The 27,929-nt window shown below is 40.3% G+C and overlaps 1 protein-coding gene across 2 annotated transcripts in view; it reads right to left on the bottom strand.

Annotated features, from left to right (window-relative positions):
* VCL (vinculin) overlaps positions 1-27,929 on the bottom strand; it is a 53,702-nt gene that overhangs the window by 9,994 nt on the left and 15,779 nt on the right. For both annotated transcript variants that reach the window (XM_075422900.1, XM_075422899.1), the window contains exons 3-16: positions 24,792-24,942; positions 22,741-22,849; positions 20,136-20,258; positions 19,700-19,860; positions 13,824-13,914; positions 12,732-12,879; positions 10,173-10,326; positions 8,986-9,161; positions 7,095-7,285; positions 4,184-4,383; positions 3,563-3,691; positions 2,395-2,544; positions 1,700-1,808; positions 394-696 (exon numbers count right to left, since the gene is read on the bottom strand). In XM_075422900.1, coding sequence (XP_075279015.1) covers positions 394-696; positions 1,700-1,808; positions 2,395-2,544; positions 3,563-3,691; positions 4,184-4,383; positions 7,095-7,285; positions 8,986-9,161; positions 10,173-10,326; positions 12,732-12,879; positions 13,824-13,914; positions 19,700-19,860; positions 20,136-20,258; positions 22,741-22,849; positions 24,792-24,942 — 2,195 coding nt within the window. The remainder of the gene's footprint in view (positions 1-393; positions 697-1,699; positions 1,809-2,394; positions 2,545-3,562; positions 3,692-4,183; positions 4,384-7,094; positions 7,286-8,985; positions 9,162-10,172; positions 10,327-12,731; positions 12,880-13,823; positions 13,915-19,699; positions 19,861-20,135; positions 20,259-22,740; positions 22,850-24,791; positions 24,943-27,929) is intronic.

The following is a 27,929-nucleotide window of genomic DNA, read 5'->3' as shown; positions in this document are numbered from 1 at the left end:
CGTTGGTGTTACAGGCTGAGTAAATCGCCACCAATAGCCAAAGTAATTCCCCAAACAACTTTCAGAATAAAATAAATTATGTAATATTTGCTTATATAAAGTAGTACTGCTGATAACCAGTAACAAATACTTTGTAACAAAGATTACAAAATCACATAAACTAGAATGCTGAATCCTTTTCCCTTGAATACGCCAAAGGTCTTTGATCGCATTTTTAAAGAGCGGGATTCAGCAGTTAGTGGTGTGCCCTTGATTTCATCACTCCAGGATTTAAGTGTACACAAAACGTGCCTAAAAAGGGGACACACAGCTGTACAAGACCAAATGAGCACTGCTGCACACCATCTTCAGCCAGTAAAAAATACTTTTGCAATCAGCCGACTGAATCCTTACCAGGATCAGAAATGTTTCCTGCCACAGCTTTAGCATCCATTACCATCGGGGATATGGTTTTGCTTAGCTCGTCAGAGGCTGCTTTAACAGCCTCCCGGAATTTAGGGTCTTCTGAATTCTCCACCTCCCGTTTTGCTACCAGCAGGATGCGGTTTGCTCGCCTAGCAATGCTGGTGGCACCAGCGACCAGCATCTGAGGTTGCATGTTGGCCATCGCAACTTTACATTTATCAAGATCTTTCTTAATAGCCTCTTCCGATGCATCCAACAGAGATTTAGTATCAATGGCTTCATCCACCAACCCTGGAATAAAAGTTAAACACATTCATATTCTAGTTTCATCTGTGGAAAGCAATATTTGGCATTCCAGAGACTGTTCACAACCAGAAAAGTACGTATTTCCAAACCAGGGCGTGGGGAGGGGCGGAAGGGAGCATGGAAATCAGACCAAACGCATTACTGCAGTTTTACTTCTGATTACGTAGCACCTCCAGCACAATAACCGTGGTCAAGCTTGCTCCCACTAATGACATCCCAAGCTCTTCCTGATCTACCATGGAATGTTGCCCAAGTCAACAACTGGCTTACACAGTACACGCAGCAGAGATTCCTTCCTCCTGCCGAATTTCTTTTAAACATGTTCAGTACTTTCTGTACCTCTCCCACTCATTCAAAAGGAAATATCCCTCTGGCTGTGGTTTTACATAAGGCTGATGTACAGTGACAAGGCAGTAAGATTTAAAACACCCACAATTTAATTACGGGGATGGAGAAGGAGGTAGCATACAGTCAGGAGATGAGCAGACCAGCGCAAAGGATCTGCACTTTGGAAGGACTGAAACACTGAAGTGTCTCAGCCAGATCCAGTAGATCAGCAGCTTTGTTTTACTCACAGCTTTCATCACGCTGTTACATCATTTTTGCATGTTTTCTTACCCCCACTTAAATCTCTCTGCATTCAACATGCCACGACTATGCAGGAAAACACCGCAAGTTGCAACAGTGATATCCTGCTAGGATAGCAACTGCAATTACCAGCAATGGTATTCTGGTTTTCCCACAGAAGAACTGAAGTTGAATTTGCTCCCCTGCAGCTCAGAATTATCACATATGAAGCAAGCTATTTTGATTATGCTGTAACATATACTTATTTCTGGAGCCAGAGAGCACATTCCCACTTCTCTGAATTTATTTTTAATCAGTCATTCCTCTTATGCATGCTTCACCAATCCAAACAGAATGGGGGAAAAATCTATACCAGCTACTTAGCCACTAGTACAATCTTCAGCAAAAATCCCTACTTTACCTGTCATTTTTTCTACATTGTCAATCCATTGGTTTTTCATGGTCTCAAAATGTTCATAAGCAGCTTGATTTCCAGGATTTCTCAGGAGGATACGAGCAGCTGATACTACCTGCCAATGGAAAACATTTTTAATTGTGGAAGTATCAGTATAACATGGCATCACACATTCTTGAAAATGCATCTGTCTTTCCGGGACTGGATGTGTAGCTCCTCATTTGGAATACCAGTTCACTAACTCTCGTTCAACATCTAGCTGCTTGAAGGCCTACAATGCTTCTGGAATTTGTTCACACGAATACTTTTTCTCCTGGAACTTTAATTACATGCTAATATATCCTAAACACACTTCTTGAAAGCACTAAAGTACAATACTTATCACACTACCAAAATTTTAGATGGAAGAAAAGATCATTAAAGAGCATGTTTTACACGTACAAATTTTACTAAGCCGGGAAGTAATTTTGTTTCAAGGACAAGTCACCAACACTTCTGCCCAAAAGATGAAGAGTAAGACACGTCAATCTGTTTGTTCTACTTGGTATCATGCGCACAAACATTTGCCATTCCCCTTGTAGGGGCGTCAGCACTACGTTTGTTGCTGGTGTTAACACCTTCCTCTGAGAACAGAAGCCTAAAGCAACTCCGCAGCAGCCGTCCCAGCCCTTCTCGGAGCCCTCGAGGCCGCGGAAGCAAACCTGCGGAGTGAGCTCCCTCGCTGACTTCACCGTTGCCTGAATGCCCTCCACAGTGGTTTTATTCGCAGTTCCAACTGCTGCTGCTTTTTCTGCTGTAGCTCCCAGTCGAGCAGCGTGGTTTTCAAAGTTTGCTGCTCTTTCATCAAACACCTAGTTGTCAGAAGAGAAGCACCATTAACAAAGCCTAACTTTCTAATATATTACACAATTTCTTCAAAGTGTCAGATGCCATAGACACCTTCAGAAGATACAAACTTAATTTGTCTCCTGAAAGGTGTAAGAAGACACAAAAAGGCTGTTTTATTTTTTTTAATCTTTACATTACTGGACTTTCTTCTTTACTAACTCATTTGGGCAACAAAGGATACTACCAGACTTCATAGATTTGAGATAGTAAGTACACTAATTCCTGACGACTACTGCTGTAACAAATACTGCGTTAAAACTGTTTTAGCTCATAGAGATTAGTCTCTCAAAACCATAATCCAAAAGTAACTATATTTGGAAGATAAATATGGGGGTTTACCCTAAAAATTGAAGCGTCCCATGGGAAAACAAACTCCCTCCTTCCACAGTCCTCAGTTATCCAAAGCACAGAATACTTTGACAAAAAGCTCTCCTGTCATAAAGCTGAATTCCCCAAGGCCTGGGGAATCATTTCGATCACGTTCAAACTAACAAGCCAAACAGAGCTGTCAGAGTTTTAGCTATTTTATCTGCAGCTAGCTTGGAAGTACAGGAAACATCAGCCAGCCAGAGAACAGGTTAAATCTGTTGATCAGTCTTGGTGTGAATCTGACTATTTTAGTCAGCTTATATAGTGTTGAGAAACATCCTCCACGAACTAGCCTGTCAGTGATTTTTGTAGAAGTATTTGTAGCGTGCTGAAGGCAGCAGGGCCCGAACATCGCGGGGAGAAACCTCTGCCATTTGTTGAAGTCAGGGACAATACAGTTTCTAGGAATATACAGCACAATTTGCAATCTCGAAGAGCCCAGAGAGAGCTGCACGGCAATCATTTTGCTGTCAGAATTAATAAGCATGTATTCACAAGCTTGAAAAAAAAAAACCAACCAATCTGTTTTTCAAAATACTCGTTCATCTTTCAATATACCGATGCAGGTTAAAATTAAACAATAAGTGAAAAATACCCGCTGAGTATACTTGCCTCATCTCTGTTGGGAGCATCAGAGGGGGCAGTGGCTGCTACTGCTAACAGTTTAATAGGAGTTGTGGTGTCACTAAAAACATCGGAAACCTCCTGGGTCATTGCCTCTTGCATCTGTGCTTTAAGATCCTTAAAGCAAAGGACAATTATTAGTGTAGGATACAGGAATATTAAGTTTGTATGGATTCAAATCCCATAAAACTTCTTGAAAAAAAAAAAGCCCATTACAATGGCAGTCATTAAGATACAAGGATCTTAAAAGCCTGACCAATGAACCACTTTTTACATCTTTTGAAATACAAGAAACTTACACACCGCTCCTTGAAGCGGCATCAGAAGTTACGAACAGCTCAGCTCGAGACCTCAACCCTCAGATTTGCAAAGCCAGCATACTATTTTCTTTTAAAATGGGACTTCCGATTTTACTTCTAAACAGCTCATTGGGAATTAATCCCCACAGCATGATATCAAGGCCTTTGCAGGAAGTTTAAGCATCTCAGCTAAACCAACAGGTTTTTTGCTGCACTTCTGACTGATGCCTCCCACACACAAGCACTTTATCAGAGGAGCACAAATACTTTGGCATATCCCGTGTTTCATGGCACAAGAGCAGGTTTTTACCTTCAGGGAGTCCTGCAGCTGAGCAGCAATGGCCCTGGCCTGCGGAGAGTCCCCCTCCCCTCTCGCGGCGAGGTCGGCCAGCTGAGCGGCCAGCTGGTCTACCCGGTCACACTTGGCCAGCAGGTCTTGACGATAAGGTCCCATCATGACATTGGCTAAACGACGACCTTCCGCGACCAGCCCCCGAATCGCTGCCTGGCCTGCGGCGGAAGAAGTCACATGGCATTGACATGCAGTGGAACAAAAAACTGAAAGCATGAATCAGACGTACCGTGAAGTAAGCGGCACTTCAGAATTCCTGGGGTTTTAAGAACACCTTTCTAGGTGGTGGAGAGGATCTTCTGCACTCTATCGCTGAGTAATGGCAGTTCAAAACCCACAGAGGGATTCAACTCTCACCAGATTCTTTTTGCTTATTGCAGCAACTCTGGCTAGAGATGCGTCCTTTCTAACTAGGGTGGTCTGACAGAAGGTAACCTTTACAGCTGCCAGGTATTCCTACCTACCTAATCTGCTGATTCCAACAGAAAGCACTTGTAAATCCTAAGTACTGCAATTCATCTCCACATCACTACAAGTCGTTAGACGATGAGCAGGAAGAGGGGGAGAAACACCAAGTAGAAAACATAAGTGAAAAAGCAGAATGCCCTCTCCCAGGGTTCTAGAAATCACGGGTAGGAAGTGTCAAGTGTGCAGGATGGGGGGGGGACATACAAAACACTTTACAAAGCCTCCACAGTGTGTCAAAAGGTTTTCTGCAAAACAATTTTATTTTTAGCGTAGGTGATTTCCTTCATTCACTTACAGAAGCTTCCTGTTCTTTCACAAGAATGTGCTCCTCTGTGCTTTCAATAACGCAGTAGTATTCTTCTTTTCAAAGAAGTCATCGTATATTAAGTCCTTTAAAGACCTACTGCAGAATCATTTTAAGCCGATGCTAACACACCAGCAATCCAAGTGCATGATCAAGCTCACAATTACTTGGAAGTAATTGGTTGTCACCAGACCTGACTATCCAAGAATCACTCAGCACTCCACCATCATTTCAGAAAAAAGTGTGGTGCTGTTGGAATGTCCCAAGATGTTTCCTAATTGTTGTTTTGTGTAAGTCAAGTGCAGCCAAGCAAGTACACTTCACACACCAGTTGGGTACTTCAATATGTCTTGCCTAGTTTGTGTCCGCCAATTAGAATTACTTTAGCCATCACTTCGCTAGGATAATTCACAATACGACTGCAGGTAAATATTTGTAGAAGCTAATACTACCGAAGTTGCTCGTGTGTTTATACAATAAAATACACATTCTGCCTCGTTACATCAAAATTCAGTTTTTGTGGAAGCACTACCGTGGGATAACTGCAAACACCCAGTTACTTGTGACGTGGTCATTACTGCCGCAGAGAACACTGAAGTATTTTCACATTATTTGGCCTGATGTTTTCAGTGCTACAATTCTACCAGCAGTGCTGTCCAGACCGAAGAGAGCACATACCTGATTTATATTCTTAATGCACTGTTCCTGTAAGCACCCTGCCAAGTGCCAATGCAAATGAAAGACATTTAAATGAAAAAAATTGTACAATGACATGTTCCAACTAGAGTTTTTTGACTAAACTAGAAACATTGAAGTTCCAACCTCTTGCATCTCTATCATATTTCTATCATATGCATTACTCCAGCGACTGATTAAACTCTGTACTATATATATATATCTAGGGCTGAAAAACTTCAGTTCCTTCAGCAAGCTTTTGGTATGTATGCAAGCCTCATGATGAACTAGGCACTTACAGACTCCAAGGGGGATTTAAGTTACCTTTGTTTCTTTGCTATTCAAAGTAATAAAAAATAGGTTTAGGTTTTGTGCTTTTTTGAGCCAACCACCTCACAGGTTACTATGTTCAAGAGAAACATCAAAATCAGGAAGGTTTGCAGCCGCTGCCAAAACATCTCACAAGACCTGCCTGCCGCCTTCTTGGCCATCTCACTCTGTGTGCGATTTGGCCATCAGAACGTGTCAAAACACGGAACTCCACTATTCTGTTTAAAATCTTGCATAGAAATTTGCATTTCGCAAGCGTCCAAGCTATCAACATCATTAAATCTTTAATTGAAGGATCTGTCATTGGTTATTCATACAGCAGAAGTTATCCTGCCAAACAGGGAAAGGTGTGAGAAAGAGCTAGTAAAGGTTTGCAGTGATACAACTTCTTGTAAGGTGTACTTCCACTCCTCGTTACCACTTGCACCGCTCAGATGTAACTGCACTGCTCAGACGTAACTGCTATGGAAAAAAAGCACTGAATCCGGTTTTCAAGCTTCATCCACCTACTTGCAATAGCATCAGGAGAAGCTAAGCAAGAAATTTCAGAAATGGTTTTCAATAGGCTCCCAATAGAGCCCCTCCTGAACGGCAATTACACGCTCGCTGACAGCATGCTTGGATTCTCAGCTCACCTCTCTCTTGGCTTCAGTAGCACTCTCCTCAGCTAACCCAGAAACCGCACTAGAAGTGATATTTTTAGGTCAGGTTTATGAGTGTTTTTCTCCCTCTGTGAAGGACTTAATTACTCAGTTTGCTAGAGTAGGTATAAATTCAGATTTGAGATATTACATGTGCATGATAACAAGAGCAAGGAGCAGTCTAAAGTTTGCCTGTTCTATAGCACACATTCTCCTGTTCTTGGCCAAAGCTGTTCTTTCCAGAAGTCAACGAGAATCACGGGCTAACTTGATTCGACGATATTGCAGCCAGGACTTGGTTATAAACCTCCAGCCACAAACTGCAGGTCTCCACAATCATGAGGAGATTCCACACATCCTCAGCCTCTCATAAGCAGCAGTTTCAGTCACAGAAATTACAAACAAGTTTAATGATAAGACTGTGTGGGGAAGAGCACACGGAAACACTTACCTACTCCCCGGTCAGCAACAGTAGGGTTGTCTATCCACCGCTGAGCTTGCTCAATCTTGCCCTCCAGATGGACAGCTGCTTTAACTGGCCTGGTGTTTGCTACAGCCCTGTTTGTTTTGGACTGTAAATTCTGAAGTGATGTAGCTATTTGCTTAGCCAACGCACGGGCCTCAGGAGAGTCACCTTTCCCGCTAAGGATTAAAAAAAAGTATAGTCACATAAACATCATTTACAGCTAGTCCCAAACTCAGCAACAACACAATGAAAGGTACTTCATCTTTTTAAATACAGTTAAATTTGATGCTTCAGTCTGGGGGCAGATAATGCAGACCTGTCATCTAAAAAATCCCCACCTCACGCTTCTCTGCTGCAGTGCATGGGTATGACAGATGTTCAGCACAGCACCGAGGTGGGCAAAGGCACAGTACGGTCACTGACAGTACTGACGCAAGACTTTTGATTTCCCACATGCACCACTGTCCTACGAGCCAGCGCAATTAAAGCCGCACAGATTAGAAGCAGAAAAGCAAGCAGCAACAGATCCAAGGCTATGTATAAACTTGAACAGAAGCAGCACATTAAGACCTGCAGCAGCTAAATCTGAAGAAAAACTTGATTAAAATGTCTAATTAATGAAGAAAGAAAAATATTTATCTCTGTCCTGGTTTTAGCTGGGATAGAGTTAATTTTCTCTCTGGTAGCTGGTGTAGTGCTGTGTTTTGCATTCGGGATGTGAATAATATTAGCAGCATAATGATGTTTTTAGCTGGTGCTAGGCAGTCAAGGGCTTCTCAGCTGCTCATGCTGGCCTGGGCTGCCCAGCGCATGGGAAGCTGGGAGGGGACACAGCTGGGACAGCTGACCCAAAGGGCTATTCCACACCATATGATGTCATGGTTAGTACACAAGCTGGGGGGAACTGGCTGGAGGGGTAGCGATCACTGCTCTGGGATGGGCTGGTGTGATTCATCAGGTGGTGAGCAAATGCATTTGTGCATAACTTGTTTTGTATCATTATTATTAGTAGTATCTTCCTCTGCTTTCCTATTGAACTGTCTTTATCTCAGCCCACGAGTTTTTACTTTTTCCCACCCCCTTCCCCATCCCATGGGGAGGTGGGAGTTAAGCGAGCAGCTGTCTGGTGCCTAGCTGCCAGGTTAAACCACAGCAGTCTCCGTCTTGCAGCTGGCCACAGATGAAGCTCACCGTTTATATGGTAACTGGTTCTCCGCTTCCACTCTCAAGCATCCTCCTTGCAAAACTGATACAGAAATATGATTTCTGAACGTCTTATCTTTTATATAGTCTGCAGTTACAGCTTAGAACACTGACACTGATTGAAGTGGCACATTCCACCTCGCCATGTAGTAGACCGCTTCACAAAAACCAGTGGTGACACTTGTCTATATAAACAAGCTTGAAGTTCACATTATCTCGTTTCTTTGAAGTGCTTTCACAGTACAAAGGAGCTTACTTTTGGCTTTGGTTTGCCTGTCAAATATTCCCTAGGCAGCAGAAAGTAAGTATTTTCTAGGTAGTACAAACCTAGTTACTCTCTTGGGTTTTCGGGGGGGGGGTTTTGAGGCATATAGTGCAAGTTGGGCTTTGGTATAGAAATCATTAGGTTGAAGCATTAAAAAGGACACTGTATTTTATAAATTGATTTTTTTTAAAGGATGTGAAAAAGATAGCTTTTCCTCCCCCAGGAACTGAACAATTTGTTGCATTTAATTTTTACTAAATGCAGGGCAAACTCAGAAGTACAAGATGTGCATTCCCAGTTCTTGGAGGAAAATATATTCCTCAGTCATCAGTATTCTGATTTTGCTCAGCACTTTGAACTGTCAATGAAAGTCATTCGAATAAATTAAGTGATAAAACTAATACGTACTGTCGTCGCAGATCTGACAGCTTAGCTGTCAAAGCAGAGATTTCCCCCAAGGAGCGAAGGATGTCGTCTCTTTCTTTAGGCTCCTCACACAGTTCGGCAACTTTCCGTGCTTCAGCCATAATTCCCCGAATATGTTCTTCTCCTTCGCTGCCCCCATTAGGATCCGCAAGCCAATTCTTAACAGAAAGAAGTTGTGTATGAGTGAAGATAAACAGTAATATTATTTCTATAGAGACTTCTAAACAAAAAGAAATACAGCTTTCAAAAAAAAAGACAGCTTTCAAAACTTTTATGTAACAGAAAATACTTTTCAAAAGCGATTTCTGTTTATTAGATACCACGAAGTTGTTCTATTGTCTGGCAGATTTTCTGTTTTGAAAAAGATGTCAAACTAGATGAAATCTACCCAAAGATTTCACATTCTCTCTTCCCAACATTTGCCAACAGTATTTTCAGAAGTAAAATTTAACCAGTAGCTTTAGAGACTCATGATCTGGCCTTCAGAAAAAAAAATGAAAACAGATGCTCTTATGGACAGCATGGCACTCTTTACAGAGCTCTTCCTAAAAGGTCTCATTATAATTTCATTTGATATATATAAAACATTAATGTGTATTTATATATATTATTATATACACCTACACACATTCACGTAAGGTTCATTATTTGATGACCATCATCATCACCAAGTAATAGACTGGCCATTAAGGGAGATCCAGAGTTACAAAAATAAAAGAACAACTAAAAGAAAAAAAGAAAAAGTCATTTCATTAACACTGTTTTCCTCTTATCACGAATATGAGGTTCTAAATCCTGAACTCCACTCCCAGAACAGAGCCCAAGGAAAAGGCTCTGGTTTTACTCACAGGTAAATTTCTGGAGTCTGAAACTCCTCTACTCTTTTCTTTAGTAAGGTCAGTTTATGTCCAGATCTAGGGTGTTTGCTCATTTTAATTTCATAACCTTTTACCTTTCATAAAAAATGTCATAAGGTGTAACAAAACTCACAGCACTCCGTAAATCACCAAATATAACATTTTTCTTTGTGAAAGCAAGTAGCCCCTATATGTTCTTCCTAAGGAGTAACTGTGTTGTGTTTGGAAACAGCCACAACTAGTTCAGTCTCACAGCGCTAACAGCAGTAACGTAATCATGCTCTGAAGCATTTATTAAATCATTGGCGGTACCTGAGCAGCATCAATCTTCTTCGCAATTGCCTGCTTCGAGTTCGTCATGGCCTCTAGCTTGCGGGCTGCGTTCTCCACTTTGGCCGTGAGCAGATCCAGCCCTTGGCTCACCTGCTGTGCCTTCTGCATCGCCACGGGCGTAGCGCCCTGCCCTCTACCCGAGACAAAAAGAGCATCACAGATTCAGCTCAGGACTGAACAAAGCTCTTTTCTAATGAAGAGGCAACAAAAACCGTTCATGAGCATTCCCAGCAATTACTGCAAGAGATACAGTATTTAATCAGATTTTTTTTTTCCCCCTGAGAAAACAAAAACAACTGAGGAGCAACACCACAACAAGAAGAGTTTCAAACAAAGAGCATATTTTTCCCTTTCCAGAATTTGACATTTAGCATCCTCAGAAGAATGAATGTTTTTTAAGCGTCAGAGTAAGGCTATCTGAGGACACAGTTCCATTAAAGTACCCGGGGCAAAGCCTGTTCTCTGCTCATTTATAGATCGCTACAAGCCAGCCAGAACCTGCAGGAGCTGCATCTCACCATGCTTAAGTGAGGACAGCAAGTCTGTAAGTGAAAATAAGAGCTCTTAGTTGCCTCAGTCGTGCTAATAAAGCAGATTAAAGGTTATAGGCTGTTGGTCAGACTTCTTACATGGTGAAACGGGTGTCAGCAATACAAATTTACAGGACTGCAGAAAACCATTTGCGGCACCACCACTGTTTATTCAAGTGCTGAGGAGTTAAAAAGTCAGACAGAAAGCTCACTTGAAAAAACACAGCCTGAGAGCGTTAGTTTTGCATAAGAAGTCTCACACGCCATTCCAAAGTAACCTGACTACTGGAAAGCTTTCTGAGCGCGTTAACTTTATCAGACTACTAACTTTGAAAAGACCCCAGTACGTGGAAGGATGAGAAGCATGCTGCTGAGATGCAAAGGTGTGTTTACACAGTCAGGCCAGAGCCTCAAGATATGTCTCTCTATCCCTTATTTCTCACGGGCTGAGTTGAAGTTACTCATATATTAAGACAGCATGTAAATTAACTCATTTGGTAGTAAATCTTAGCCCTGTCTCTTCCTCCACCTCAAAAGGTTTTGCACAATACAAAGCTGACACCAGCCACTGCGTTACAAGAAGAGTGAGAGTTCAGCTTGATTTCTAACGCCCTGTTCAAGAACTGGTAGAGAGGAGCTCTGACATTCTTTTGGGTCAATCAGCTGGAAATCCAAGTGAAGACAAACCAAAACCTGCTGCTCAGCCACTACCACTAGTACAGCTAAAACACATCACTTCTTTAACGACAAGACAGCCAGCATTTCTGAATTTTGGCCTTTTTGGCTTTGTATAGCAAACTAACAACTCTTCATGGAAATATGTTACAGACCCATTCCAAGGTTGTGCATGGATCATCGCAATGCTTCAGAGCCTGGCAGTCTTTGGATTTAAAGTGATGGCAGGGAATTTGTTCTCGAGGTAACCCAAAGCACACTTCTCCAGGTAATTTGCATTTGCTCACTTCCTGCACTTCACTAGGGCCTTAAGTCAGAAGAGGCACCACTTTTGCCTAAAAGCTTTTTTTTTTTCTTTTTTTAAATAAAAAACTAACTTGTATTGCTTTTTCTGACAATTTGAAAGACACATTAGCATTTAGGGGAAAATATTATACGATGAAACCACCACCTGTACCCCTAATGAATCACAATGAATAGCTTTCTGGGGTTTACCGGTGGGGTACTTTTGGGGGGTGGAGAGGAGTATCACACCAAAATAAAGGAACCAATGTTAGAGCACTCCAGCTTCATGACTACATTGATAAGCAGCTGAAAAATTCCTTTACTCAGAGGAAACTGGGTTATAACGTTCAAACTGCATGGAAGAGTTATTTCTTAGCTCATCATCTTTATGCCTTCACCAAGGAACATCGTATTTCCGTCTCTCTGGCAAAAGAACAAAAGGCCATAGTGCCTAATATCAAAAAAATACAGTCAGTTTAAAGAGACTCATCTGTTGCCTAAAACCAAAACCCCTTAAATTTCAAAACACCATTGTGAAAGAACCACCACTTTCTAATGAGGAGGCAGAAAACTCCTAAAGGGCTCTGGCTAAATAAAACTCTGTGGAAGAAACACACAGGAAATTCAGCAGAATTTGTCCGTGACTCAAACAACTCCAACAACTCCTGCTTGTGATTAACATCCCAATAAACACCTAAAAACTAGAATACTCGTGTGTCTTACAGTCAGTGGAGTATATCCTCGTTGAAGAGTAGATGAGTAGACTTAAGAGCAGAGTTTAAAATTTTATTTCTGCCTAGTTTGGAGGAAAGTTGTGTGTTTGACATGAAACACACTCTCAATTATCTACCAGAGCGATTTTGCTCATCACGTTGTATAATTAAGACTTCACATGTTGAAGCATTCTTATCAGAAGAGATTGAAGTAAAAAAGGCAAAACAGAGCTACTGGCCCGCTCTCCCACAGATTCGGAAGCAACACAACTGCAAGTTCAGAAAAACAGTTTTAATAGTACTGGAAAATTACCCATTAAAAGCAGCAGGTTTACCTAGCTCGGAGGTCAGCCAGTTGATCAGTCATCTGGCCCAGCGTTTTGCAGGTTCCCAGAATCTCTCTGCGCTCTTTGCCTGCACACAGTTCTCCTGCTTTTCCAGCTTCGTCAAGGATCTGCCTTATTGCTTGCTCACCAGCATCCCCTAAGGTGCAGAGTCGGTTAGTAAAACAAACAAGACGTTCCCTGACGTCTGAGTAAACTGCTAGGTCTCATCACGTCCCACCACATTCACTGCATTAGGTTCAGACCTGAAGATACATTTATCAAAACTATGAGATACACACCAAATGTGGTAGCTATAATGGAAGAGTGTTTCTGAAACAGCCTTTATGTTTATCATTTCATAGTTTATTTCATTAACTGTCAATGTCAATGATAGAAGGCTTCCACAATAACTTTGAGATTTCTGGAACTGAGTGTGGCAAGGGGAATGAGGTCCGAAGCCGTCTAAGCAGCAGCTGAACACATAACAACTCACTTCCAACTTTTACATCTGTATTATTTGGGCTTTAATTTCAGAGGAAGTCTTTTAGATAAGGTCTTTCAAAGTCCAAAGGGAACAGGCCTCTATCTGGCTTTATTTGCTTTAACGATGCATACAAAGGCAAAACCTTTATGCAAGTCATGGAGACTGTAGTTACAGTATTTATGGCAGCTCTACAGATTAAAGATTTTATATCAAGACTGAAAGAAAAACGGTTAAAGAAATTGCTGTTAGAAAAATCTAAAGTTATACAAATTTGAAGATACAGAAGGAAGGATTTTAAGTACTAGCAACCACTGCAGTTAAATACCATTCAATGCAACTTACAGGGTTTTGTTTTTACTAGTGGAATTCACAGAAAAAACATGTATGCTATACAGAGTACATTATTTGGACAACTTGAATGAAGAAAAGCTTTCCAGGTCATTAGACACAACTTGTTCAATCCCCAGTATTTAAAGAAAGGAATAATTACAGGCTTCTTCAGAATGATCCACTATGTATAGGTAAGTAATGCTTAATGGCAATTTTGTCTTACGCAGCAGAATCAGACCTTTAAAAATCAAAATACTTTGTGTTGTTTTTTTTCTTGTAAATATTACCTGGAGGTGCGTTTGGATCTCTCAGCCAACCTTTTGCCTGGTTCATCTTTGAATCGATTAAGGCTAAAGCTCTTTTCATGGCTTCGGTGTCCTTTACAAAAGAGAAACCACCAAAATGACTCTCAAAAAAACCAAAGGACAAATAACCCATTCAGCCAAAGCAGACAGAAGTTTCATAAAGCAGTCTACTTATAGAAACGCACCCATAGAAGTGGCTCAAAACCCATTTTCAAACTATAGCAGGTCATATTCACTTCTTTCCAATTAAGACAGACAATTTCATTTCATTCAAAATGCAGAAAATATGCATGCAAGTTTAGTGATTTTTCTATTTCCTTATTTACTACTGTTTTAATTTCTAAAGTCAGAGCTCTAATAAGCACACATCTGGAGTTAGTTCCATTTTTTTCCTTAATGTACATCAGGGCACACAGAGAAGTTGTAACAATGAGATTGGAGTCAACCTTTCAAAGATGGAAGTCAGCCAGTGACTTTTACTACTTACTTCTGTGTAAGGGGCTGTATATCAACATTCTTCACCTGCTCCGCTGCTTAAAGTCAAACAGCTGCTCTTTGCAGAAAAACAGACTGCCGGCTAATTCCTGGGATTCTCAGATACGCAGTTTAATGTCTTGAGAGACTTAAACACGTGTATTCCCATGTGGTTGTTTTAAACTCAGAACTTCTCTGCCAGGAGCATCAGAGAAGCTGCTGCTTTGACTATCATGCTGCTATTATCCAACAGCTCTTTGTCTAAAGGAGGTAAAGCCATCCGGTTCTCATTTCTCTGCATGCTCTGTTAATTGTTCATGTGTTGCCTCTCCACTAGAGGCCAGAAGTTTTCTATCTTACACAAATGGAAAGAGTGAAAAGAGTAACAAGTACCTTAAGTAAAAAGTTGGGGAAAAGCCAAAACAGCTTTTTACCACACATGTCATGGAAATAATTCGAAATGCATCTAACATCCCATGATTAGCATACAGTTGATGAAAAGAAGCCTGGCTCTCGCGCTGTTAAGTGGATTGGACTGTCCATGTCCGGCTCCGGTGAAAAGGAGCCTACCAGCATCAGCCATCAGTGTCTGCTACGGCACGCGATATCCTAACAATGCTGAAGAACTGCCGCGTTTCTGTGGAGTTGTTTATTCCGCATGCTTAGTCGCAAAGATACCTCACTGTAAACATATTGGCATTTAAGCCAGTTTTATTGAGGCATGTTGCTCTGTCAGCTATTCATAAGATGCTATAACATAATTCAACAACCAACTTTCTAAAAGGTCACGCGATGCTCCGCTGGATACTTTCAGGGCTCTTGAATCACAGCCCGAGAGCACGCACCAAAAGCAGAATCATTTTCACCTGGAAAGCTGGTTCTCAAATCTAGAAACCGAGCCTCAGAGCTTAGGTCAGGACCTGTTCGGAAAAAAAACTTCAAAAGGGCAGGATATGCAGCTAGGGATGGGGGCAGGCACATTCTTCACCTTCTCTATAGCTTGAGAATTATGCGTTTAATATACAAGAGAAGTAAACACTCATATAAGTATTCAAATGTATATAAAAACCTTACTAGCTGTGAAGGTGGGTGTTACGGTTTTCTGTTGGTTTATATATGGGCTGAAGCTACTTTAGTTTGGAAAGAACGGTCTACTGCAGGCCTGTCTACCCGTAAATAATTTGAAACAAAGAACTGAATTTTTAGAAGGGCAACAGATGTCACTTGGTGTACTGATAGGTGTGGGGTGGCAGAGGAAAGGAGAGTTGGGCAAACTGTCTTTGCCCCTCCCTTTGTACTAACACAGGCTTTTGCGTTGTCTCAGCTGCCTGCAGTCTCGCAGTTTCAGCAAAATTATATATAAGGCCCTGAATCGAAAGTCTTATTATCAGGGGAAAAAATCAAGGGCATTGCAGCTTTTACACTCATCATTTTGTAATTGCTAGCACTGCCCAAGCAATAGCAGGGCCCATCTGTCCTGTCCCATGAAGGCGATATAACGGGACTGCTCTGCCGTGTAAATCTTGCTCTGCACTCATGTTTGCAAAACACTGTCCCTTTCCTATTTAAAAAAATTATTTAAAAAAAATCTGGTGAAATCCTAGTGTAGCAGTCGAAGTGTTCCAGGACAACTGCTCTCGAAGTGCAAATTTCCCTTCTTCACAGCTCAAACTGCCACAGCAAGGAAACCCTCTCAGCTTTAGCCTCATAAGGAGTTTTCATTGCAGTAATTTTTAAATAGGAAATTAGAACACATCCTTAACTAGGTTCGTTGGTGCTGAACTTCTGTTTCTGCCACAGCCGTGTCTCGTGTCGGACACTTGGCAAGCACCAAACGTGTAGCAATCCTGAAGTGTCTGGACTTACCCGCCTATTCAGGCTATTAAGCAAGACAACAGAAGCAGAAATACTCAATTTAAACAAAACAAAACAATTTGCTTGAGGTCTTACTTCTTGGAAGTGTCTTGATATTCCCAGTTTCCGGAGCTGTTTAAATGCCTTGTTCCCTTCCAAAAAATGCCTTGTTCCCTTTCAAACAGCTAAATATGTTTAACATTTTACTGTTTGGGTTTTGCAGCAGAATATGCAAGAAATAAAAGAAAAAAAATCCTACAGCTCTCCTGCAAAAAAGTTTCACATAGAGTAGTTTTATCAGCAAAAAAAGGATTCTTTCCCTCCTCTCCCCACAGTTCCCCTGCTGTCAAATGGAATCTCATTAACAAAAGCAATCTCTTTTCAGAAGAGATACACAAATTAATCAAGTTAAACAATGAGGGCAACATTGTCTGCAGGGAAAAGAGCACGTTGGCTTTTTGCAAATCAGTTCGTAAAGCAAACGAGCGCTTGTTCAAGACACCTTTATGCATCACTTCGGCCACTACCAAGAATTCTGAGATTATTCATGGAGCAGGTGGTATTGGCACTGCTTTGAAAAGCAGCAAAATAAATCCTGCACGATCACTTGCTGACCATAAAGCACCACCTCTGACTCAATGAAGTGGTCTGGTCTAGTGATATCTGCATTTCATGACCAAAGAAGGGCATGTTGAAGGAAATGGGCAAAGCCAGCCTTCTGGCAGAACAGATAGCTTAGTCACCATCCAGGGTTCGACCCTGCGAGACACCAGATGCTTCTCGGCTTCCTACAGCTTTTAACTCCCTTCATTTTTATGGAAATGCAAGATGTTTAAACTGAGTATTTCTTCAAGTTTGTTTAAAAATAAACACTAAGAATATACAACAGAAAGCTAAACTCCTCTGTAAAATGTAAAGTTCAAGGAAACTGAATGAATGGAAGAAATAAATACAGGTATTTCTTTTTTTCCCAAGATTTTGTCAGAGATCAGTCTTTGCTCAGTATTTCAATTCTAAATCAGCATACTATTTTAAAAATCCAATGCTGGTGGAAGCAGAGATCATTGCAATCCAGTAACCATAATGTGCATTTCAGAGTCTAGAAAGACCATCAAAATAGTTTACAAAGAAGCCTATAGCTCTGGCTCCATACATGTGTTCATTCTCCACTATCTCTAGGTAGATTTTGTGATACTTCAATGTATAAACAACTCAATATAGAATAAAAACCATAAAATAAGCTCCAACATCAACAATAGCATGTACTACACAGGTGAAAATTCAAGCCTGAGCATCCCCAAACACACCTTACTTTGCTCCAGAAAAGCATGGGGAAATTATCTTTCCCTTGACCGTCAGGCAGAAAATGCATGCAACAGTAATCACAATTAAAGAACTCCTCCCTCTCCCTCCCACAAAAGTAATGACTAAGTCATCTGTTGGATATCTATGCGAACACAGCAAAAGCTCTGTAACACGTGGCCGTGAGCAAGCTGCTTCCTGCTGCTTCTTCTCACTGCATTTTTCAACTCAAATACTTTGTTGTAACTGTTTGGTTAATGCCCACTGCTACGGTTCCAAGTAATTAGCGTACCTTAATTCAAAAAACAAAACACAATTAAAAAGTTCTCAACTCGGAACAGAATGATATTTTGAATGATACTACTAGGCCACACCATATATTTATGCATTATGCATAACAGCCAATATTTTCCATTTGGAAATACTGCTAATACACCAACTATTTTCTTAATGAAATCCTTTATTAATCTGCCTCACTAGCAAGAGAAGCAAGAATTTCCTAAGGCTAAATTGCCAGCCTTCTGCAACAGTTGTTTACCGTGAAAATTTCCGAATTTGTTGTGTAGAATAAAACTGCAGTTCTACTTTGTAAGATACAAGAATGATTAAATCCAAAAATAAAACGGAATTGAAAAAACGCACGTCCAAAAGTGAAGTTTTAGGCCTAGACCTGAAGAACACGGACCATCTGAACTGAAGGAAGGCTGATGGAACGGACGAAATTCCTGATTTAATAAAGCTTTCTGGGCATGCAGAAAGCTTGTTGCTGCTGTGACTGGACCCGTTATTTGCAGCTACAGAGACGAGTAACACAAATTAACAGAAAAGCATTCAGCAAGAATGTGCTCTGAAGTCTTGGGCGAACTCCGATCAGTCGTAACGCAGCTCAGCTTGTGGTTACCATTCTCTTAGTGACAGCCAACTCCCCACGTAGCTAGGCAGAGCTGTTCGGATCCTTGCAGAAGGTCCGTGTGTATGTCCATCAGTACGGTGTCACAGCTGGCACACAAATCAGAGGTTGCACAGCACACAGTCTGCACACAGCACAAACTCCCACGTACATGCTTTTTTGGGTTTAGTACAAGGTAGAGGTGTAGGGTTTGGAAGAAAGCTTACCTTCTAAAGGTGAGAAAAGGGTAAGAAACAGGAGAACAAAAACAAAGATGCATAAAGTAGTCATCATAAGGAAGTGATAGTGACAAAATAACTCAAAAGGCAAACTAAGGGTCAAGTGCCAAACAATATAGACCAGTGATTTGAACACCTAGATTACATCAATGTTAGATTTTCTGCAAGATCTCATTTGTTAATCAGTCTGGCTTCAGCTCTCAATATTTTCTTTAAATACCTTTACAGTTACTTGCTGCTCATAGCACTGATCCTTAGAAAAACAATCCCTTCAGCAATTTACTTCAAGGTACCAAAAACACTTGGCAGGAATTTCAGTTACGCAGCTACATTTATTTGTAAGCCCACAATAACACTTTTCCGATCCCGTCTGTCAGACCTGTTCATGGTCTGCTAGACATTTCAGTGTCCTCAGTGGGTATCACTTACGAGCACCACTTAACTCCAGGTAAGCGGCTGCAGTCCCTTACACAGCTTCACACCGAGTTGCAAGGAACCAACACTGTCCGTACGCCAGCGTCACAGACGTGATACTTATCCAGCAAGGCTGTTCAACCTAACACATATTTCTTTCAGACAAGGCAAACACTTAAAATTTCCTCCCACGTCCAGACTAAAAATGGGGCGGACGAAAAGGAGGAAGTGTTCAAGGAGGGATCCCCCAAAATTGACTAAAACTTCTGAACTTCAAGCCTTTTTCACAAGGAATAGGACAGCAACCTATCCTTTGTAGTAGTGTCTAGGAGAAAAATCTCAAGTAATCTCACTTATAAATCCCTAGCCACAAGACCAGTTTAATGTAGAAACCAACTGCTTTTTACCTAACTTTCCTCTGTCAAATACAATTACGTAGCTGCTGAGCCACCTTCACGTGCCACGCTCCTTTAACTCAGCTTATTGAGAGAAAGCTAATTTTGAAAGATACATTAATACAATTATCTCTGAAGATGTTCTTTGACCTTGAAGAGATTATACAATGCGATTGCAAAGTGTGATGCACAAATACATATTTCACCATCTCAAACCCGCAAGTTTATAAAGTGTCCCACACAGTAGACAAAAATCAGACCTCTACATACAACTGTAGGTGTGAGACGTACCTTGCTCGCCCAGGCATCTTCATCCCAGGAAGTGAGTTGTAATACACGGATTATTTCATTTATCTCGGCACTCATTTTCTCTACTGTGAAATTGCGATTTTTCAATGCCTCTTCTATTCCCTGGCTTTTAGAATTTTTTGTGGTTACAAAAATCTTCATAGCTGTGAAAATACCATAGATTAGAAAAAGGTACATGCAAGGTATGATCAGTGTCAACGTGACCTCCTATTGCATTAATATGGAGGTAGTGCATTTCATTTTGCATGGACCATTTTATCTCAAAGAGATTGTAGTTTTAATATAACCAGCACAGTTATTTGCAATCTCTACAGAAGCAATGTCAAGGCTGTTATTTTTAATAAACATAAGACATTGGAACTCCAGCTCAAAACACACAGCAATTCAGACTGATACTAAAAATTAAAGCTGAAAATACCTGAAATAAGTACGGGCAATAGCTCCTTCACGGTATTCATGGAGTTCACCAGCATAACCCTATGTTCCTGATGAGTTAATTCCTGTTGTCTCTCATCAATCATTTTGGCCATCTTTGTCATTCCTAAAGATTCAAGTAATTGAACAAAGTCATAAATAAATGTAATATTAAGTATAATTTGCAATATTTCAGCTTTCCAAACCAGAACAAAGAGTTATGACAACTATACTGAAGCTTAAAACTTAGTTTTTGTACTAGCAGCTGTTAATTAAAACACATTACAGATCCTTCAGAGAAGCCACTGATTCAAAACCTAGCCACTATGCAAAGTAGAATGGAATCCTCAAAACTCTTGATTTAAAATCCCAGTAATAAAATAGGAAAATACCCAAAATGACTACTTTAGGACATGAAGTCACCTCATGAACTCTGAAAGCTAATTTACAGGGTTTTTTTCCTTTTCTGTTAAGGCTTGATCAAAGCCTTAATTGTGAATGGCAGAAAAAGGAAACATCAGGGGTTTGTTTGTCTTGAGGTTCTATCAGAGTTCAAGAATTGTATCTATTTATACTTCAGTTCTGCTAGAAATATTTCAGTGCTCTAGAAGTCTGGAAAGTATTAAATTTATTCTAGAGTAAATCTGTTTTCAATAGCTAAGACTTGTGAGGTTTACCACACAGCACGTGGAAATTTTAGACATAGCTTCATAAAAATTTAAGCTGATTTAAATCGGTGCTTTTGTGGTCTCACTGTCTCGTTTTTCTCCTACAGGGAACAAAACTGGAAGAAAGCTGTACACTCTTTCGCTGAATTACTTTTCTGCTGGTTAGTATCTTAATATAACAAAAACGTTCAATGAGTTTTAATTACAACAGTAAAAAGTAGCCGAACGCCTACACTGACAGCATAGAGGGGTCAGTTGTGCAGAACCGCCTTTCCTTTCAAATGACAAAAGCCTAAATAGCTACTCATGTTCTCCTCCCTGCTTCCAACACAAAACCTACAAGCACTTTCTTCATTTTAAGTGTACATGCTCGTATTCCTGTTATTTATATAGTGCTCACACTAACAGTGAAGTTTCGATGCCCGTTGGTACAGCTGAAGGGAGCAAGGATTGCAGGCGTAGGAAGTTTTGTGGGCATGGGCTGTAAGCGTTGAGCAGCACTTAGTTCAGGCAAAGACAATGCTTCTAGAGCACGCCAGAAGCACGAGATTGGCTATTCAATCAGCACAGCATGAGCTTAGAGAAGATTATTTGCAATAAAGGGAGAAGCTTACATCTCACTTCGAAGAAATTAAGACACTTGCCCAACATCTATTACCTCCATCATACACATGTAACACCAGATTTTGTCTGTGAGGTCAACGAAAAGCCCCAAACGCTTGTGACTGAGCCAAATAGAGCAAACTGCAGTCTGTGCAAACTTCCATTTTAAAGACATGGAAGACAATGACCACAGAGACACTGGAACTGTATACCAAGTAAAAGAGCAAGTTTCATGGCAAGAGAAGACTGCCCTTTTTGCTTCATCTTTTCCTGTTCAAAATGAGGCAGAAATCTATGTAGTTGAAGGTAACTTCTCACAGCACATAAAAATAAGTTCAGAGAACACTATACCTCTCTGTGGAACTTAAAGTGTTTCACGTCTAGAAACCGGATAAAGTATATACATGTTAAATAAAACCAGGACAATTTACAAACATGCTCTGCGACATGAAAGCCGCGAGTCATTTCACTGAGGAGCTGTTCTCACACTACACACACATTCTTACTGACTCACACAAAGCAGTAACTAGATTCCCGCTCTGTTTATATAAGCATTCTGTAGTTCAGACTTTAATTCCAACATCTTCCTACATTACCACCACAGCATCTAGATTTTATAGAATGCTTTTGTTAAATACCTAAACTACCGTAATGCTTGCTGAAACTCCAGCATTTGGAGTAGCAGATGCCAGAGATGAATGGTGGGTTTCCTCTACGGCAACCCAGTGCTTCACTTACCAATCGCTTACTTCCACCAGTGGAAGCGTGAGTTAGCACGGTGAAGTAACATGTAGTGAAGGAGCATCAAATAATGAACAAAAAGAGTTTCACTAACAGCTGTGCTTTTGTATTGTACTGCCAGACAGCTATTTCTGCAACCTTATTAAGATGTTAATATATGACACTCAGCTTATACTACTCCAAGAAATTCCTACTGGGCCTAACCATCTCAGTTAGTACAGACATTTTATCAGCTTAATGGGCTTTATAGCTGCGAGTGCTTAAGTACACAGCTTTTTCAATTTCTTTCTTTTACACTTATTAATGCATGCTTACTTCCCTCGTATATAGTGCAGGAAAGTACAGCACAGATCTGTGTAGTACATATCATTTACCAACATCTTGACTCTTCTATGCTCTTGAGACAACATGAATCAGAAAACAGTCATCATTCACTCTCCAGTTTAAAACTCTTTCCAACAGACACTTTCAAAGCAACTGCTTTATCATTCACTTCATCAAACACTCGAAACTTGGGTGAGGAAGGTGCTGGGGGGAAAAAAGGTAGTAGAAAAGGCTATACTTAGTATGTTTATGATATGCTGTAGCAAATCAAACCTGGCCCTAGATTCTTTGTGTATGTCACCAAATCCTCCATAGTCTCTACTACTTCCGCCACAGTCAGATATTCCAATATTCCTTTGCAGACACGGATGATTTTACGGACCTAGAAAAGGAACATTCCATCACTTATTAGAGGACGTTAAGTTACATTTGAATTAGAAATGCAAGCCTATTGTTAGAATGGAATAGGTGCAGCAGTTGCTAACATGACATATGGGCGCTTACAAAGGTCTGGGATGCTGATTAAGTTACCCACAATGTCATTACTGAAGAATGTTGTATTGACAATGTTTAATCAGCATCCCACTAATCATCAATGCAAAATCCTACTTCCAGCGTTTTCACTTTATATGGTAAATGAAGGATAGCACTGAGAAAATAGGTTATAAAGAAGTGCCTTTAAGTACGGTGGCATGTTTGAAGTTTTTCATTGCAATTTAATCAATAAAATATACTTAACTTAAATCACAAAGCAAAACCACATAGAAAGCAGACTCCAAGCTTTCAGAGGAAATATTATTCACCATACAGCTTTACAGATGGATAAAGCACTATCCTGCATTCCAGTGGGAAAGGTAGATCCAATATCTTACGTTTTCCAGAAAGATCTGTGAAGACTGTACTTCATTTACCTCTAGACATCTGCCTCAGCTTAACATTTTCAGTTCATACTTGGATCCAAAACAGAGTTCTCTGTCGGTTAATCTTCTAACCTATTGAACCGCATTATTTCTGAGAACACCAAATACTCATTGAAGAATGAGCTAATTAACATTTAATTCATATCAACCACATGCAGCATTCAGTCCCTAGAACAGGTCATCATTTCCTCTAAAGGTCATTTCAGTTTTGTCCCAATGTGAGTTTATCTTCAAACACAGCAGGGTAGAGACTTGCCAAGTTTTGTATATATGAAAAGTCAGTCATTCCAGACTAATCTTTTTCTTTTGGTTAACATGCAGTTGTCAGAGACTAGTTGAATAAAGCATTAGATCCACAGAAGTCAACTCATTTCTAAACACTGGAAGGAGGGAGATTAAAAGCTATTATAATTTCCTTGCAGTTCTGTCCTATAACACTTGGCAGTATCTATTAAAACCCGCTTATTATGTGTAATCACAAGTGCCACAGAGAAATCCCACAGCATCCCCCTGATTTCAGAGGAACGTGCTAACCGTACCATGAGCTGATTAAACGAGACACAAGGATGTCGTGTTGGACTACTCGCAACAGCAGGAAGAGTAACACAATTTCATAGATTAACAGATTGTTGCACGGGTAGAATTTAGAATTAACACCAGCATTTCTAACAGCGTGAGCTTCATTTCCTCACAGTAGCATGGTATGCGCTACTCAGAAACGAGCAAGACTCCACATTCCCAGGAGGAGGATCACAAGTGTAAGAAAGATTTGTAACAAAGAAACATTTTCAAATACAAGACACTCAAACCCTCCTTTTTAAGTTTCCTTGTAACTCTGGCCTTTTTATCCATCTGAGGGTGGACAAACAGCATCTCTCAGCCACTGTTTGGCTTGTGCAGCCGCCAAAACGTAGCAACTGTTACATCTATCAGAACACATCTCCTGGCTGACCAGCCAGCCAGTCCAGATTTGTATTACCTCCTGTGCCCAAGGCAATTAAATTACCACTGCTAATGAGTCAGACAGACATATTAGGAAGTGCCCCAGGGCTTTTCAGTGAAGGGATACAGAGACTACAAGGATCTGTAATGGGCATGGTGAAGGGAACACAGAAAAGCATCAGGAAGATGTAAGTCGTCAGGGTTGATGGGATCTGGCCTTTCTGAGGAATAATCACAGGCAACGCCTAAACATTACATCATCCAAAGATGCTCCTAACAACACTGAGCAACAAGCCTAAGCTCCTTCTGACAGAAAGGGATGCAAAACATGCTTCCAATCAAGCTAAAACGATCAAAACCACATTCATCTAGTCAATAGTATATATTAGCTAATTCAGGTGGATACTTGAATTAATAACACTCTTGTGCAGATACCTATGTCAGTCATGTTGGCATTCCTACCTCTGCTTCATCAAATGTCAGAAGTAAGTCTGACGTTCCAGAAAGGATGCCTCTGGATCCATCAATCAGGTAGTCACGAGCTGGTACCGAATAAGGATCTGCCTGCAGCATCTGGGCCGCCTGAACAAGTTTGGTGCAGGCATTCTCCACTCTGTGGGAAGTCATCAGACAAAACGTGTGGATTAGTTTCTGTCTGGATGAAAACGGACTTGAGAAAATGCTGGATTTGTTTTTAACCTCACTACTGAACGCACTGCAAGCAAACTGATCATTCCACACCTTTATAGTTTAAAACACAAGAGTATTTATTGTATTTATTTCAACAAGAAAGTAACCAGCAACTGCACGACAGTTTTTCAGAAGTCATGCAGTCTTCCAGTGTGGGGAATGTCTGAAGAATCCCACGCACAGCAGTCGATACAGTGTCATTAAGGGAGAGGTCCCAACACGGCAAAACACCTTTCATCCTTAATGACAAGGGCAGAGGACAAAATTGTTCTTTTAGGGCTTCACAACCAAAGTAATTGCTAAGCTTTATCAGCCCTGTATTCACATTGTCATTCAAGAAGCAATTGCTCTTAATAAATATTAAATTGATAGCTAGACATTAGACAAAACAACATAGTATTGGGAAAACCAAGACCTGGTGCCCTGCTCGTTGAAGCCGTAAGTGCAGCTCTTCAGAGTCTGTTAACACTCACGACAGAAATAGCATTTTCAATAGTCACAAGATTTAGCGATAAGGTATGAATTTCAAATGCAGCTTGCAATTCTACACTTAAAAACAGAAAGGAGGCTTTGCAAGATATTACCATATGTAATTACAGGAACACAGAAGGCACTACAATAAGCAAATGAGCTCTGAAATTAGGTTCATCAAGCCATTTAACACAACGTTTTTAAAGTATCAAGAACTGGAACACTGAAAAGCTTTTGGTTTTGCTCTCTTGTTGCAATTACTTCATGACAGCTTAGAGAAACACAAAATGCACTCTTCACTTCCATGTTAGCTAGGCTGCTGACAACTGTAGTTACTGACTACCCTGACTGCAACTTTCCTCCGTTCTCTCCCGTTTCTTTGACACAAGTGTACGTGTAGCCTAACACACAGGCTCTACGGATGCGAGTGCCATGTGCTCATCCAAGTTATAGGGGGTTCCAACAAACATTAACCCTTTTATTACAGCAATGCCGTCTCTTATCACAATTTTTTCATGCGTGTCATACAGTCCATTTTCTACTGACCACTTGGACACACTCTTCTGTCACACTTCCAGTTAAGTGTTATGGGAGAGTTACACATCCCATTTTCTCCCATGTTCCTTGTTAACACGAATGGCAGAACTTAATAGTTACATCTAAATTTAACTATACTAGAAACATGACACTTATTACAAGAAAACACACTTTTTTCAGAAAGTAAAGTTGTTAGCTAATGGCTCCCTGAAGCAGATCGAATTGGGCCAGCTGACCTTATCATAACCCACTCGGGTAGTGAGACATCTGCTCAGCACGTAACTCATTTACCCGTAAGAAAATATGGGAGAACTTCAAGGCAGAAGGTGGGAATGGTCTGCTCATTATTATGCAATGTACTCAGTTGTATTATCAAAGTCAACTGACTTCACCAAATTAGATTTCCATGCTTCCTTCTCTAATTTATTCTTTTCAACTCTGCTAAGAAAGGGATTAAACAAATCACCTATTCAACCAGCTCAGAGTTATAGGCTCTGAAATACTTAATTTCCTACAGTTCAATTTCATGGTCATCTGTTTAATACTAACGATTATCTCAAGGCTGGCTTTTTCATTTCTAAAAAAAAGGAATTAACATAAATATATATTACCTCAGAAGTCACCGTAATTAACAAAAATAAAGTTCCTAAAGATTCAAAGCTTTCTTTCACAGTTTTTAGAGTTGAACCTCTGAAAGGTAAACTTGCATTTTACTTGTACAACGTCTATTTCGTATAAACTTTCCAATGCATTTGAAAGACTTCAGGAGTGCGCACTATGTACAAAAAAAACAGAGCGGTGTTTAAAAGCCAGACACCCTCCATCCCCTGCAAAGCACACATGCGAGGAAACAAATATTAGAATTTCAGAGAAAAAGTAATTCAATTAATTTAAACAAACAAAAAACCGAAACCCTCCCAAAAACCAAAACACACTAAAAACGTTCACTGCAATGAACCACTTGTTCTGTCACAAGAATCAAACACATTCAAAAGTTTTGAAACGAAAGTCATTGCCATGGTGAATTTTCTATTCACTGTATTACATCACAACCTAAAAAACCCCTGGCTTTATAAAAAAATTTATATTATTTTTGAGGCATGATTACAATAAAGCTATGCTAACACCAGCCAGATTCTTTGTGGAGAAGACACAGGTCATGATACTTCCAACATACTGCTTTTGGTAGTCAGTCAGCCTCATTGCTGTTAGTGTTGTCTTTATGAAATGTGAGGAAAAAAATTTAGTTTATGCTAAGCTACCATCTCCAGTTTTAGGACTGACCTCTGCTTTTTCCAGATATGCTTGCCAAAAATGCCAGACAACGCCTTTGATGCTTGAATAATGCTTGTTTCAACTTCTAATCGCTTAAGTTGTAGTGAGTTTACTCCCTACGGTTTAGATTACTTGGAGTTCTAGAAATATAAATTAAAAAGCAAGTATTTTATATTAACATTAACTTGTTAATACAGTTACCAGCAATGCAGCTCCATCTTGGCTACCAAAATGATGTTAATATAGAATAGCATTACTGCTTGATCTGTTAAATGAGTTTGCGTTTGCACATTAAAACGCAGACAAACTTTTATTCTCCATGTAAACAAATAGGTGTGACCCTATTCTTTACCTAGACATTACGGCTTTTTGCTTCTTTACAAGTATAACAAGTAATACCAACACATTGCAAAACATCTGATGTAAGTCATATGCATTACTCATGCTCCCTGGTAACTAAGACAATTAGGATAAAGAACGTAGCATTTTTTAACTCTAGGTCAAGAGTTCCAATGTAGTTTATGTCAGTAGCAACCAAAGGGATGCATGATAGCTTCTCAGCAGCCAACAAATTATTTTGCTGCACAGTCACGCTCCTACTGAAAAACTTTACAGATCAGCATCATA

Source organism: Opisthocomus hoazin, chromosome 6 (assembly GCF_030867145.1).
Source record: "Opisthocomus hoazin isolate bOpiHoa1 chromosome 6, bOpiHoa1.hap1, whole genome shotgun sequence".
Lineage (NCBI taxonomy): Eukaryota > Metazoa > Chordata > Aves > Opisthocomiformes > Opisthocomidae > Opisthocomus > Opisthocomus hoazin.
The sequence above is the reverse complement of the archived record's forward strand: the minus strand, read 5'-3'. Positions and strand labels throughout refer to the sequence as shown.